Source organism: Rhinichthys klamathensis, unplaced genomic scaffold, assembly GCF_029890125.1.
Source record: "Rhinichthys klamathensis goyatoka isolate OS25496 unplaced genomic scaffold, OSU_Roscu_1.1 h1tg000121l_1, whole genome shotgun sequence".
In the NCBI taxonomy this organism is placed as follows: domain Eukaryota; kingdom Metazoa; phylum Chordata; class Actinopteri; order Cypriniformes; family Leuciscidae; genus Rhinichthys; species Rhinichthys klamathensis.
The window spans coordinates 7431470-7446313 of NW_026606658.1; the positions used below are offsets into that span (position 1 = coordinate 7431470).

Here is a 14844-nt window from a genome sequence, read left to right on the forward strand (position 1 = left end):
AAGCCATTATTTTAATGATGTACCATAATAAATTGCTGTTGGATTACGTCTATAAATTCTGCTCAGGATCAGTGTATCACAAGAGGATATGGGTTAGCTTTATAGACTATGACATGTTGCAGAACCTGTCCACATGACTGCAACTTCTAATCAACAATTAAACCTTGAGCTTCATGTCAACGGGCTTGTCAAACGTAAGTAATGGTTTTTGTAATAGGTGATTAACCTTAAGGAACTAGGTTGCGTTCAAATTTAATCACATCTAACCATGTCACGGAAGTCCACAATAAGCACAAATTCCTCATCAAAACACATAATTGCAAAATGCAGCGTTCCATGCACATGTAAGAGCTGCAGCCCATCTAAGAAAAAGTTGAGTTACTGAAGCGGGAAGCAGAGGAGGAGAGAACACCGAGTCATCATTAGAGTAAAGAAGAATAAGCTCACTTAATACACGGCTCACTGGATACTTGATTCTGATTAGTCAATCTGCAGTCAAGTCATTTTTCCATATGAAATATTTTATAATATATGAATATATATTAAATATACAGTTTGCTCAAATATAATTAGCAGCTTTATGCTGCACATTCAGCTGATCATTATTGCAAAATAAACTCAGTCAGTGTAGTCTTATATCACCCATAGCATCAAAGCTATATTTAATAACAATAATTTATATTAAATTTCTTTTAGGTGGCTAAAGAGTCTGACGGCATATGTATTCTTACAGGAATGAAAGTCTGTTAAAGCAAACAGACAGCTTAGAAAAGCGAGAGGAAAGGCAAACAGAGTTTTCAGGGTTGTGAACTTATCCATGCGAGTGAGAGTGAAGGATTTACCTGAGGTTGTTTGTTCAAGAGTCTCAAACGCTGTGTAGATCGAGAAGAGGGAGACAAAAGGAAAAGTGCGACAGCGCAAGCAGCTGAGAGAAGTTCTTCAGGCAAAATACTCAAATGTAACAAATAAAACCTATTTTAAACCTTGTTTAGATGCTTGTCTAATTGTCTAATTCTTGGTAGGAAGTACAATGAAAAGAGCTCGAAATTGGTATGCTTGTGGCATTTTGTGTGGGATCTGTTGAAGAAATTTCTGAGAAAGAAACGAGTGAGAAAATAGAACATTCATGTGGTTTTATTTTCAGACACACTAGACCAAATTGGTGATGTTTGATGAACTCTTATCTAGAATATTTAGTAAAGTACACAGTAGTACTACCGTTCAAAAGTTTCGTTTTTTTTAAAGGATCCCCAGAAGTGACAAAAAAGTATACAAAAATCCATTCCAAATAAATGTTGTTCTTTTGAACTTTCTATGAATCAAAGAATCCTGTAAATTATTATTATTATTAAGCAGCACAGCTGTTTTAAACATTGAAAATCATTTTAAAAAAAAACGTTTCTTGAGCAGCAAATAAGCATATTATAATGATTTCTGAAGGATCATGTGACACTTAAGACTGGATTCAGCGTTGCTATCACCAGAATAAATTACTTGAAAAAATATATTCCAATAGAAAACAGCCATTTTAAGTTGTAATAACACTTCACAACATTACTGTTTGCTGTATTTTGATCAAACAAATGCAGCCTTGTGAGTATAAGAGACTTCTTTTAAAAACATTAAAATAAAAAACTTTTGAGCGGAACTTTTGTTGCTACTAGCATGACCAACAAGAATAATTACTGTTTTCAAAAAGGTTTGCCATTGGCTGGTCAAACAGATAGCCCCGCGCCAAACTCAAGCCATTGGTTGAGCCACTGTTGCAATGTGTGGAAGCTCAAACAAACAGAAGTAATGCTTTGAAATTGCCACAGAGACATAGTGTTTACACGTTTCGGTGTAATCAACCAACAAATGGCTTACTCACAGTTGTCTCTACATATCACTCATGTAACACACTTCATCTTTAAATATACTTTGAACAAACTGTCATTTTCCTGAATGTTAATCAGTAGTATAGTTACTCTCACACATACCACATACTGCCTGACACATGACCTCTAGTCCTGTGAATGCCGTACGGCACGTCCTCAGCCAGAGGACGTTCACAGAGAGTCCTAAAAGGTCAACAGTTGCCCCACTCTCAGCAAGTGTTCTTTGACATTTACAGCGCTCGATCGCATCAGTAATATCAGCCAGTAGTGTTCGTAACTCTCCCTCTAAATCTCTTCCCGCATAGGTGAGGCGGCCTTTACGAAAGACAACAACTGCCTGAACGCCGCCAAGGCCTGCAACCTGAATGACACGTGTAAGAAGTATCGCTCCTTCTACATCAGCCCCTGCACCAGTCGAGTCTCGACTACTGAGGTGTGTAACAAGCGCAAGTGCCACAAGGCCCTGCGGCAGTTCTTCGACAAGGTCCCACCGAAGCACAGCTACGGCATGCTTTACTGCTCCTGCCCCTCCGGGGATCACTCGGCTTGCTCCGAGCGCAGGCGTCAGACCATCGTGCCAGCCTGCTCATACGAGGACAAGGAAAAACCCAACTGTCTCTCCTTGCAAGCCTCCTGCAAGACCAACTACATCTGCAGGTAGGATGGAAGACAGCTTGTTTTACACGTCAAGGAGGAAAGTGCTTGAATGTTCACTATACTTTTCAGCGAGTTCATTATTAATCCATAGAATGGGGTAGATGGTGTCTGAGAAAAGAGAGGACGATAGTCATAAGACTGCCGGACTGTCACTTGTGTGCTGAGTTTGTTTAATGAGGAGATATATTCTGTGGACTCTTGTTCATTACTGCATGTAATTTTTTTTTTTTAGATCTCGTTTAGCTGACTTTCTCAGCAACTGTCAACCTGAGGCGCGCTCCATTTCAGGATGTCTGAAGGAAAACTATGCAGACTGTCTGCTGGCATATTCAGGTCTCATTGGTAAGTTCAGGAACATTTACTGTGTCTTACCCCTTACAAAAATGTATTGTGGCATTACAGTGTTATGGTGCAGTGATGGTGTCTAACACTAGAGTATATCTTTTTTTTTTATTACCATAGTGTTTTTTTTTTAATGACACTACATTTTTTTAACAAGCCATGGTGAAAAAAACAAAAAAATGTGGGGCTGTTTTTTTAAGTGATCATCATCCACACAACAGCCCTATGAGGTTACTGTTACACTAAAATAACTTTAATATTAATAACATTACTGCATTATTTTAAGCTTAACATATCACTTGGTAATTTAGAGATATCATGCAACTTTGATGTATACATTTGCATATACATTTCCAAAAATATTTGTTTATTGGGTCACACTTAAAAATGTATGAATGTCATTGCATTAGATACAAATTTTAAGGCAAGTTTTATTTATTTTAATAAAATATAGGTCAAGCACAGTTAAAGCGAAACATTTCACAAAAAGTTTGTTTGGTTTTAAATGATAAAACAAAGCTATAGAATACTGTTCAAAAGTGTTTTATTCTTTATTTTTATAGAAATCGCTTATGCTCACCATTTATTTGATCAAAAATAAAGTAAAAACAGTATATTGTGAAATATTACATTTTCTATTTGAATATATTTCAAATGTAATCTATTCCTGTGATACAAAGCTGAATTTTCAGCATCATAACTCAAGTCTTCAGTGTCACATGATCCTTCAGAAATCATTCTAATATGCTGATTTGGTGTTTAAGAAACATTTTTTATTATAATCAATGTTGTCAATAGTTGTGCTGCTTAATGTTTTTGTGGAAACTGTGATACATTTTTTCAGGATTCTTTGATAAATAGATGCTAATTTTTGAAGATGCCACTTGGTTTAATATTTTCCATCCAATGGAATGACTTTCATATACTTCTAAGTGTCCAAATGTGTGGGGCGACTGTATATTTCGCTTTTGAAAGTACATGATCTACTGATCTGTGACATGTTGTCTTTGGTTTCAACACAAATGACCTTTGCATTTTGACCCTTGGAATATGTACCAGGTACGGTGATGACCCCTAACTACCTCCGTGCCCCTGGCATCAGCGTGTCTCCTTGGTGTGACTGTAGCAACAGCGGAAACGGAAAAGCAGAGTGTGACAAGTTTACCGAGCTTTTCACCAACAACCGTTGTCTCCGTGAGTAGACTTCATTCACAGCTGCTGCTGCTGCTGCGTCTACTCTATATCATTGGTTACATGGCGTTATGCTCTGACTGACAGAATTTGCCCATCAACACTGACTCTAAAGTTGAATTCTGCTCCGTTGCGTCTTCATGGACATTCACAGTCTGCACCAGTAAATCTGATCTCTGCGATTTGTGTTGCTGTGCGGTTCAGGGCAGTCTGATGGCCGAGAGACAGAGAAATCCCTCTTAAATGGGGCGGCTGAGAGGGGGGATTGACATAAAAAGGCAATAAAGCATTACTCAGGTGTCCATGGGCCTGGAAGAGTACGGAAAGCATGCATTATTTTGTCAGGGAGTTATTCAAAAACATCCATTTAGATAGATGAACTGAATACAGGGAGCTAGACAGAGAGCAGATGAGATGGAGGATTTGTCTACATGAGACAATGGCCTTTAGGATGACAGCCCGGATGATATAGCAGTACCGACACATCCACACCTCATATCTGACACGTCCTCATCTGTGTGTGCTTTTGTGTTTACGTATAGAGAGAGAGAGAGAGAGAGAGAGAGAGAGAGAGAGAGAGAGAGAGAGAGAGAGAGAGAGAGAGAGAGAGAGAGAGAGAGAGAGAGAGAGAGAGAGAGAGAGAGAGAGAGAGAGAGAGAGAGAGAGAGAGAGAGAGAGGGAAAGAGAATAGACTGTCTGCCCAATAAGACGTTATTGAATTCAAACAGCATAAGATAGCATAAGCTAAATGTTTTCTTAGCTCTTTTTAGTTTGTAATGAACATATATGCCATTATTTGTATATGACAGTAGGCCCAGTACTGATAAGATAGTACCAGGTTTATTAGGAAGCATTTACACTGCCAGACCTAATGGACACATCACTTATTTTTTAAATCAATCAAGTTAGTTAGTGTTAAAAGTAGTTAGTGCAGGTACCAATATACCAGTGCTTTTTAGACACCATCAGCATGCATGGGAACAGTTCTGATTCTTAAAGGGATAGTTCACCCAAAAATAACAATTATTTTGTCATTTGTTCACACTCATGTCATTCAAAACCTGATTTTCTGCTTTTCATCTGTGGAACATAAAATAAATATTTTGAAAGAAAATTCAAATTTTAGTTAATGGGGTCCAATGTTGGGGTTCGATCTTTTTGTGTGTGTGTTCCACAGAAGAAAAAAAGTCATATTTGGATCAATGTGACTAAATTATGACAGAATTTTCCTTTTTGGGTGAAGTATCCCTTTAAAAGTAAATCAATGCAAAAAATAGGTAAGCAACTAAGCATCTATTATCATATTAGATTACAAGAAGAAAATCTTTTCTAATAAATCAGTTATAATTAAACCAACGGTCATTTACTTGCCTTGTGAGCCTCTGAATCTGGCCACTCATTTGATGGCCATCTAATGAACCAATAAGAGCAACTCATAGTAACAAAAGATGTGTGAAAGAGAGTGAGAGAAAGAATACTATCTTGTATGATGCAATATGATATGCAATATAAAGATCCTCATACAATCAAAATTACCTCAAAATTACCTCAAATTCGCTCCTGAAAGAATAAACGCTCAATACTCCCTCTCTCTGACCTCTCGGCTTTCAATACTCGGCTTTCAATACAATAAACGCTCAATACTCCCTCTCTCTGATTTCTCGGCTTTCTGATATCGGCATCACTGGTTCCGCTCTTTCCTGGCTCATTTCTTACATCAGTGACAGAAAGTACTATATCAGCATACAAGGGTATAGTTCTGCCACTGCTTCACTTACACAAGGTGTTCCTCAAGGTTCAGTTCTTGGCCCACTATTGTTCATCATCTATATATATCCACTTGGTGACATCATACGCAGGCATGGACTTCAATTTCACTCACTCACTGCATGTATCAGGGACATCAAGCATTGGATGTCTCTTAATTTCCTCAAATTAAATGATAAAAAAATCAGATATTAGTGATTGGCTCTACTGCCTCAGTCAAAAGGATGGACCAGTCCTTTGATATTGATGGAATTCATGTTAAGCCTTGGTCATTGATTCGTAACCTTGGTGTCTTATTCGACTCAACTCTATCTTTTGGCTCTCATATTTCTTCTCTTGTTAAAAACTCTTTTTTCCATCTCCGTAATATTGCTCGTCTACGATCTTCTCTCACTATAGCTGATGCTGAAACCTTAATTCATGCATTAGTCACATCACGTCTGGATTATTGCAATGCTTTATTTCTTGGTCTGCCCAAAAAACTCATTACAGTATGTTCAAAACTCAGCAGCAAGAGTTCTCACCTCCACCAGGCGGTCTGCTCACATTACTCCTCTGCTTCATGACCTTCACTGGCTACCCGCGGCATCACGTATTCACTTCAAGGTCTTGCTTCTAACGTTTAAGTTATTAAATGGTCTTGCACCCCCATATCTGTCTGATCTACTTAACACTTACCGCCCCTTAGATCAGCTGAACTTGGTTTATTGTCCATCCCTAGTTTCCAGTTATCTACCGTAGGTGGAAGGTCATTTGGTATTAATGCTCCGAAATTATGGAATTCACTACCCCTTACACTTCGAAATATCACATCTGTGGCTACATTCAAGACTCAGTTAAAAACATCTATTTAACATGTATTTCGTATAATGTGACTGTATGTATCCTTTGTGACTGTAATGTGTGTGCGGGTGTGTAAATGTATTGTAATGTACAACGTAAAGCAACCTTGAGCTACGGAAAGGCGCTATATAAATAAAACTTCTTCTTCTTCCCTCTTTTGCTCAGACAGATGAAAGTCTGCTAAAACAGAATGTACAACTGATGTCAATAGTCTGCCTTGTCTCTGACCCAAGATCTCCCCAGGGTCATATTATATAATCTGACAACATCTAAAAAATCTGTCCTCTAAGCCTTTAAATCTATATAATATCTACAGTTATGCTTTGAATACACATTCATTCTTATGAGAGCAATGCAATCTTAAAGGGATAGTTCCAAACCTGTACGAATTTCTTTCTTCTGCTGAACACAAAAGAATATATTTTGAAGAATGTCGATAACCAGACAGTTAATGGGCCCCATTGACTTCCATAGTATTTTTTTTTTTATGGAAGTCAATGGGGCCCCTCAAATATTTGGTTATTGACATTCAGCAGAAGAAAGAAATTCATAAAGGTTTGGAACAACTTGAGGGTGAGTAAATGATAATAGAATTGTCATTTTTGGGTGAACTGTAACTATAGCAATAACTAATGGAGAATGTAGAATGAGGCTTTATGAATCTTTAACCCTTAAGACACAGAGTCAGCTTGCAAGCCTGGCCTTAAGAGAATCTCAACACTCGCTCAATAATAAGGCCAGCTCTTCTCTGTTAATAGATGGTACTTAATACACAAGCAGTACTCATCAATAATCTCCCACTTGCCCTTTAGCCTGCTGTGGCGTGAGGTAAATAACAGACTCTGAAGACAAAAGTGCTCTTGAGAATAAAGTCATTTAAAAAAGACAGTTGAGTCATAATGGCCTCCCTCATTTTATCACTGGAAAGGTCCCAGAAACTTCAGAGTAAGTGGAGGTCTTCCTGCACTTCCACACTGAGGCTAAGTGCCTCTTTATCAGAATTCATCTGCTACAGTGTTAAGAAATTAAAAAAGAAGCTCTTATTTCAAAAACGTTCCAGATAGCGGCATGTCGGTGTCGACTCTATTTTAAGCAGGGTGAGAATGACTATTGAAAATTCAGTTTGAACAGTGTTGTTATTAACATAAATAAATAACAACACATCCTACCTTTATAACATATAAAGTAATAAATAAATAAATAAATAAATAATATTTAAAATAAATAATATTAGATGAAGAACTTCAACTAAAACTTCTTTTATTTCACATTTCTCACAAGTTTGTTTTTAAGTTTATATATTATATTATATATGCAATGAAATCTCAATGTTGTGGGAAAATTAAAAATCGAATCCGATCTGTGTTGATTTATATTAAAATGATGCATTTAGTTTTGAGGGAAACATTTGTTTTTTTATAAATCAGGGAATAAATAGGCACAATTAGTCAAAATTGATGATACAATCATTTATAGCCATTGTAAAACATTGCATTAAAAATGTAATTTGTAACTGTTAAATTTCCTCTTCCTATCCCTTCCTATCATTATCAACCCCTCAAAAAAACAAAACAAAAAAACACCCTAATTTTATTTCCTGTGAGGTGTGGTTAATTAAATTCAACTTCCAACTCACTATTTGAAGAAAAAAAAAAGCCAATACTTATTTAACTAAAACTTTCATCTTCATTCCTGCATTATACAGGCAATGCCATCCAGGCGTTTGGTAATGGCACAGATGTTGGTGTGTGGCAACCCCAGCCACCCATCATGTCCACTCCACCTGACCCTTACACTCCACAAAGAGGACGGGACAGGACGTCCAACACACTGGATGACCCATCACACACCAATGAGCTGGACAGTAATGCGGACCATCTATACAGCTTCTGTGGAAGCCTGCAGGTATTGAAAACAAGCAGCACACTATATTTACTGACAGAAATTCAGTGAAATGTACATCCTAGTTTCTGAAGGTCATTAGAAATAAAGTTGATTAGGAAAGTAAGTGCGGTGGAAATGGCAGTGTAAAATGTCTCCTGGACAGCCAATCTCTTTTTTTCTCGGATCGCCTTTTAAACCACCATATTGACTATCTCTGATGGTGAATGACAGCTGTCAGTCAGACACATGTTGCCGCTGGCTCACTCAGATGGTTAAAGATGCACAGCCTACATCAACTTTATAAACAGCTGGCAGCTTGTTTGGATGCTTTCAGGCTTTGCTTAGCATACGATGACTTTCCTTTTTCGAGACTCGGAGTGTGATGAAGGTTTACTTTTGATTGATGGGTGTGGGCTGTTGCAGTGATAACACACACATAGGGCCTCTGGGTAGAAAAGAGATACATCAAACTGCCAGAGCTGTCATGTCAGAGCTAATTGGCTGGCACATTAACATGAGGAACACCCTTAAGCAGGATATACCCACCTATTACAGTCTCTCTGAGGGAAACATATCTTCACATATCATCTGTGCATCGAACTTCAAGACTGGCATGTCTCTAAAACAGTCTATGGGGCAAGTGTACTGTACAGCAACACGGTAAAATCAAAGTATAACCTTCACTTTTTAATGCACTATTATTCTTAGGCATTTTTGCTGTTCTCTTTGTACCTTAGCTAAAAAAAGAAAAAGAAATATAATAATCAATACCAAAATCCAAAGAGAAAAAAAACACACACAAAATGCACTCCGTTAAACATAATAATTGTATTATTTAATAATAATATTATTAGACCAAAAACATTTAACGGTGCATCTTCAGAAAAACTGCATTCATCTGGGCTTTTTTTTTCATAGTTAATATTTTATTTTTAGGAAGTTAGTTAAGCATGGTTGTGTTTTTTATTGGGTTTAAAGAACTTATAAAGCTCCACCTAAATTTTTTTTTTCCAATTTTTCATCTTATCAAACTGAATTGTTCATGTTAATGCTGTCAAAAATACAAGCTTCATATTGTATCCCTCTAAAACACATTTTTTTCACTTATTTTATTTAATACAGATGCTGTTGATAAAGCTCAACTTATATTTAATTTGGATTTTTTTTTTGCAGTTCATAATAGAGTCCAAATACAGATACTCTCCTGCAGATATAGCACAACAATTCATCATATTGGAGTAATAACAATATCATGATTTATTAGTAGACAAAGTTTCTTTTGTCAGATAGACTTCCAGGAAGGCTATTAATCATTCTATCCCACAATGCTTTTCGCAAGAATTAGCTCAATTCTCTCTCCATTGTGCGGCACCTTTATTATATTCCAGATTCTCTAGAGAATCACTTCATCGTTCCAACAAACCAACCTGTGTGTGTGTGTGCATGTGGGAAACGGGATAGCAGAGCAGTCTCAACTGGGTATTAAAATATATTGGTGTGTCACATATTAATGCAGACACACTGCCCTCCTGCACACAATGAAACACACACACACACACACACACAGCACATTGATTGGAAAGACCTGGGCCTTAGAGAGTGCTCTTTGGCTACAGCGCTGTATACGAGTCGTGTTTGTGTGTGCGGCTGTAGGTCTCATTATCATAACGTTACATCTCTCTCAGAGGCCAATACCGTATGACCTCTATTTGCCGTGGTGAGTTACAGTGCTTTATTGAAGTTGTGCTTGACTTAGATCGCGCTGGACTCGGTTTAAAGGGTTAATGGATGGAAATGCTTCAGTCTGGGAAATGGTTTATAACACAAAACCTTGAAGAGCTTCTTGCAAGTAATTGACTTTCAGCCTGTATTTCAGCTGGCCTCTTTCTCTCTTTCTTTATAGGCTCAGAAACTGAAAAGTAATGCTACTCTGGATGTTCTTTGCGTGGTAAGAACTACATTTCTACTCACATAGGATTTTCCAATGAGTTGGGGCCTTTTCATGCGATGCATTCTGGGCGTTTTTTGTCTATATAATCATGTGGACGTTGTTGACCATTGTAATTATAGAGATTGCAATTAGTTTTTTGTTTTTTTTGCGTCCTAATACATATCAAGCTGTTTTAGAATGCAAGACATGCTTTGTGTGAACAGACCTTATGATTCCATTTCATATAGAGGTATGCCAAGATATGAAAGCCAGTTTCCACCTCAGAATAAAACAGATTATGAGGTACAGTTGAGAATAAGAAATAACTTTTACATTGTAAGATATGTAAAGTCCCAAATTATGAGAAATACAGTCACAATTACAAGATATTCAACAATATTTGATTTGACTGACACTATTGGACGAGCTGGATGATGGCATCAATGTTTTATGCAGGACTGCTTTATAGTTCAAATGAACTAATTTATTAAATGATGATCTGTACAACATAACTGAATCAATACTAAACTAACTTCAGCTGAACAATGACACCATTTTCTTTAGAGCTAAAGAATTTTTTTGCATCATTTACCTGAAACAATCTGTATTTTATAAAGCTCTATTTAAATAAAGGTTACTTAAGGACTTGACTTGATATGAAGTTGCAATTATGAGACAATTTTGTAGATTTTACATCTTGTTATTGTGACTATTATTCGTAATTGCGACTATCTTACGTACACCTGCGACCTGCAGTTGTAAGATAATCGCAATGATCACAAATAAAGTCTGAATTGTGAGATATAAAATCACAATTGTGAGATATAAAGTTGTGATTTTAAGAAATACAGAGATGTGTGACCTTTTCTCATAGTTATAACTTAATTTTTTACTCTGAAGTGGAAATGGGCTTCCATGCTATGCACATTATGAAAAAACCTGCGAAATGCTTCAACAAGAACAGAGTGGCTAAAACATGAAAACATGACTTTCTCCACAGGATCCGCAGCTGAATGACCCCAGTAGGTTTAATGCAATCTCTCGGAGCTCGACTAGTGCTGTCTGCCTGATGGACTGGACTGTTCTCTTGCTGTCTCTGGTCTCATTCCTTGGGCATCTCACAGCCTCACAGACATTATAGCCGCTCGCCGATCAGACCTGATGGACTGCTGCTGCTGCCGCCGCCTCTGTACCATACAAAAATGTTGTATTTTGAGTTGTTTTTTCCGCAAGTGGTTCTTCTGTGCGCGGTGTGGTGTTTCGCTGTGATGAAACTATTCTTGATCCACCTGCTTTTTTTCATCACTTATCGGAGATAACGGACAAACACGGACATACTGTATTTGCGCATCAGAGGAAGGTCATCTAGGATTACTTCTGTTGCGAAAACTTTCTGCAAACAGGTGTCGCCCAAACCATTTTTTCTACCATCACAGCAAGATCTGGTTGAAAATACAAAGATGCATGGAGACCCCAGAACCACTTCTGACAATTAAAGATTGATGAAGCTTCTGCGTACTAGGGTGCTGCAGATGATCATGTATTTTCTCTGAGCGGATGCCACAGGAAAGCCTGCAGACTCCAACTAATACTTGAACAGTGTCAAGCAATGCACAGTATTTTTGAAGGCTTATCAGCAAAACTTGCTGCTCCTGTCCCTTATTAGGACCTACAAACTCCATTCTCCCTCAAAGTGGCAGTGCCCCAGCTTAGATGATACGGTATGGGAAATGAACATCAGGATAGATACGACACTTTATCATGGCAAAACACAGGCGCTTTTTTTTTTTTTTTTTTTCTGGATCCATTTTAGTTACCTTCCTCTCCAGTTAAACACACTGTAAGGATGAGAGCTTAGCACCAATTTGCTTATTTTGGGACTTTTTTGGGTGGGACTTGCCATTATCCTGGATATTTACTTGTAAATACCATCTTTGTTTACAATTACCACATTCTGCTTCTCAAAGTTTATTTCTAATCTAGCTATTGTATCACCTCTGTTGTGTGAAATATGACTTTAGTTTTAGTGATGAAATTCAGAAGTAACTACGAGGGTTGATACCACAGTCCAGTATATGTCAAATGTGCTGTATGTACATTCAGTGAGAACGGTTTCTTTCGCTCATCTAAAAGAAGTGCTTTCCAAGTATCATTTCTGCATTGTTGTTGTACTGGTTAGCTGTAAAAAGAAAATATATATATAAACGTATATAGATCAGGGCTGTAAGACATGCAAGAGCAAAGAGAAACTTACATTAAACAAACTAAAGATGGCCATTTAACTTCTGTCTTATTTTTCTTTCTTTTTTTTCGTTTTAAGTTAGATGCATAAGAAAATGTGTGAACTAGAACAGGTTTTCAATAGTGTAAATTCTATCACACACACACGCATGCACACACACACACGCACACGTGCATTAAATTGATCAAAAGTGAAAGTAAATACAATGTCAAAAAAGATTTCTATTTCATATTAATTATGCACTGAAGACTGGAGTAATGGCTGCTGAAAGTTCAGCTTTGCCATAAAATATTATTTCAAAATATGACAACAGAAAATGATATTTTTAATTTCAATATTTCACAATATAGCTGTTTTTGCTGTATTTTGGATCAATATTTTAATTTTTTTTAAATATGTTTAGGAAGAGGAATCATCTTAGGGGATCATCATATTAGGAGGGTTGTGGCATCAAAAAAAGTGTTAAAACCCCTGAGTTTGCTGTCAGTGTCAGTAAATGTGTAAAGACTATAATTGAAACGCTCTTGGATTCTCATTACCAAAATAGAACATAAACTGAATGACTGCCTCTATGGATTAGCCCCATTCGATTCACTGTGCCAGTGTGTCTTTCACATGCCAAAATAGTCATATGTTTTACACTTTGCAACATTAAACTCGACACATGAACAGAAAGCCATAAAAAGCTCTCGTGGTTTAGTGAAATGCTGTCGGTTTGACTGATGACTCAAAAGTCACTAACCATAGCAGTCCTTAAAAAATTGACAAAAAGCAGCAAAACAGAACATGGGTTAGTGGCATCAAAGTACAATTTTATGTTAACATGAGTTAATGCATTAGCTAAAGTTAGTTAATGCATTAGCATAAAGTAACATTTGTATATTAACAATACTTTTGCAGTACTTTTTAATTTTATCTAATGTTAATGTCTATATATACAAACACATTTTGTACAATTCAAGTTGCAAGTTAACAAATTAAAGTGCCCCAATTGTGCTTTTTCAGATATAATACCTTTCATGTAGTGTGTAATAGCTCTTTATGAATGTGAGTGTAAAAGTTTCAAAGACCAAAGTGCACAACAAATGGAGTTGTCGTCTCCCAAAACAACAAACTGATTCTGAACTGCCTGAAATAAGTTGTCAGTAATTCCAGTGTTACTTCCATAATTTGTATTCCTTTGCATAATACTATATGGTCTTTTTATTGGCTGCTCACAAACATTGTCTATTTTGACCCGCCCTCAAACACTGTAGTTGTAGCTGAGGCCGGGAAGTGTTGTCAACATCAAGTCAAGATGACACTGTTTTATGTGCTGTGAAAACAAATCCACTTTGTTTCAAGAACAGAGCGTTCTTGCAAAGGATGAGGACTCCGACTCGAATTGATACGGTAAAACTGACGCCATCGTAACTTTTCATATCACTGTGTATACAAGCGCTGAGGAAGCCTCCAGAGCTGAAATTCAGATATGGTAATGGCCGTTTGGTTTTAGACACGAACTATAAGAGGTCGACCAATCACAACAGACTTGGCCATCTGATCAATCAGAGAAGAGTAAGCTCTCAGAAAGGAGGGGTTTAAAGCGACCAAATCCTTTATCGAGACACTGAGAGAAAAGATGTGATGCCTCTTTATCCCTGAGTATATTATAATGAAATTAAAGTTTTTTTTTTTTTACCTTGCATGTAAACCTATTGTAGAAGAACTTCAAAACAAAACTAGGAACCTTTAAAATAGCATAATATGGGAACTTTAATGTATTAGGAAACAAACACAAATTGACAATGAGGTTACACTTTATTTCGATAGTCAACTTCAGACATTTTACTAACTACAAGAAACTTTGCAACTACGTCAACTAACTCTCATTAATTTGCAACATCGATTCAACTAACGCTCATTAGAGTATTAGTAGACTGTTAGGGTGTGGGTTAGTAAAATAAGTTGACATGAACTTGCAAAGTTACTTAGAGTCAGAAGAATGTCTGTTGGGGGAACAGAGAGTCTTCTATTACTCTAATGTCAGGTAGTTGACGTAAAACGTCTCAGGTTACGACTGTAACCATAGTTCCCTGAGAAAGGGAACGAGACGATGCGTCAACGACGCT

General features: G+C 37.1%; 1 protein-coding gene across 1 annotated transcript in view; it reads left to right on the forward strand.

Moving 5' to 3' along the window:
* Positions 1-12018, forward strand: part of gfra1b (gdnf family receptor alpha 1b) — a 30717-nt gene extending 18699 nt beyond the window's left edge. Inside the window, exons 4-9 of the mRNA XM_056255774.1 lie at positions 2183-2534; positions 2767-2876; positions 3936-4070; positions 8383-8582; positions 10465-10509; positions 11492-12018. Coding sequence (XP_056111749.1) covers positions 2183-2534; positions 2767-2876; positions 3936-4070; positions 8383-8582; positions 10465-10509; positions 11492-11632 — 983 coding nt within the window. The 3' untranslated portion in view covers positions 11633-12018. The remainder of the gene's footprint in view (positions 1-2182; positions 2535-2766; positions 2877-3935; positions 4071-8382; positions 8583-10464; positions 10510-11491) is intronic.
* Positions 12019-14844: the final 2826 nt, after the last annotated feature.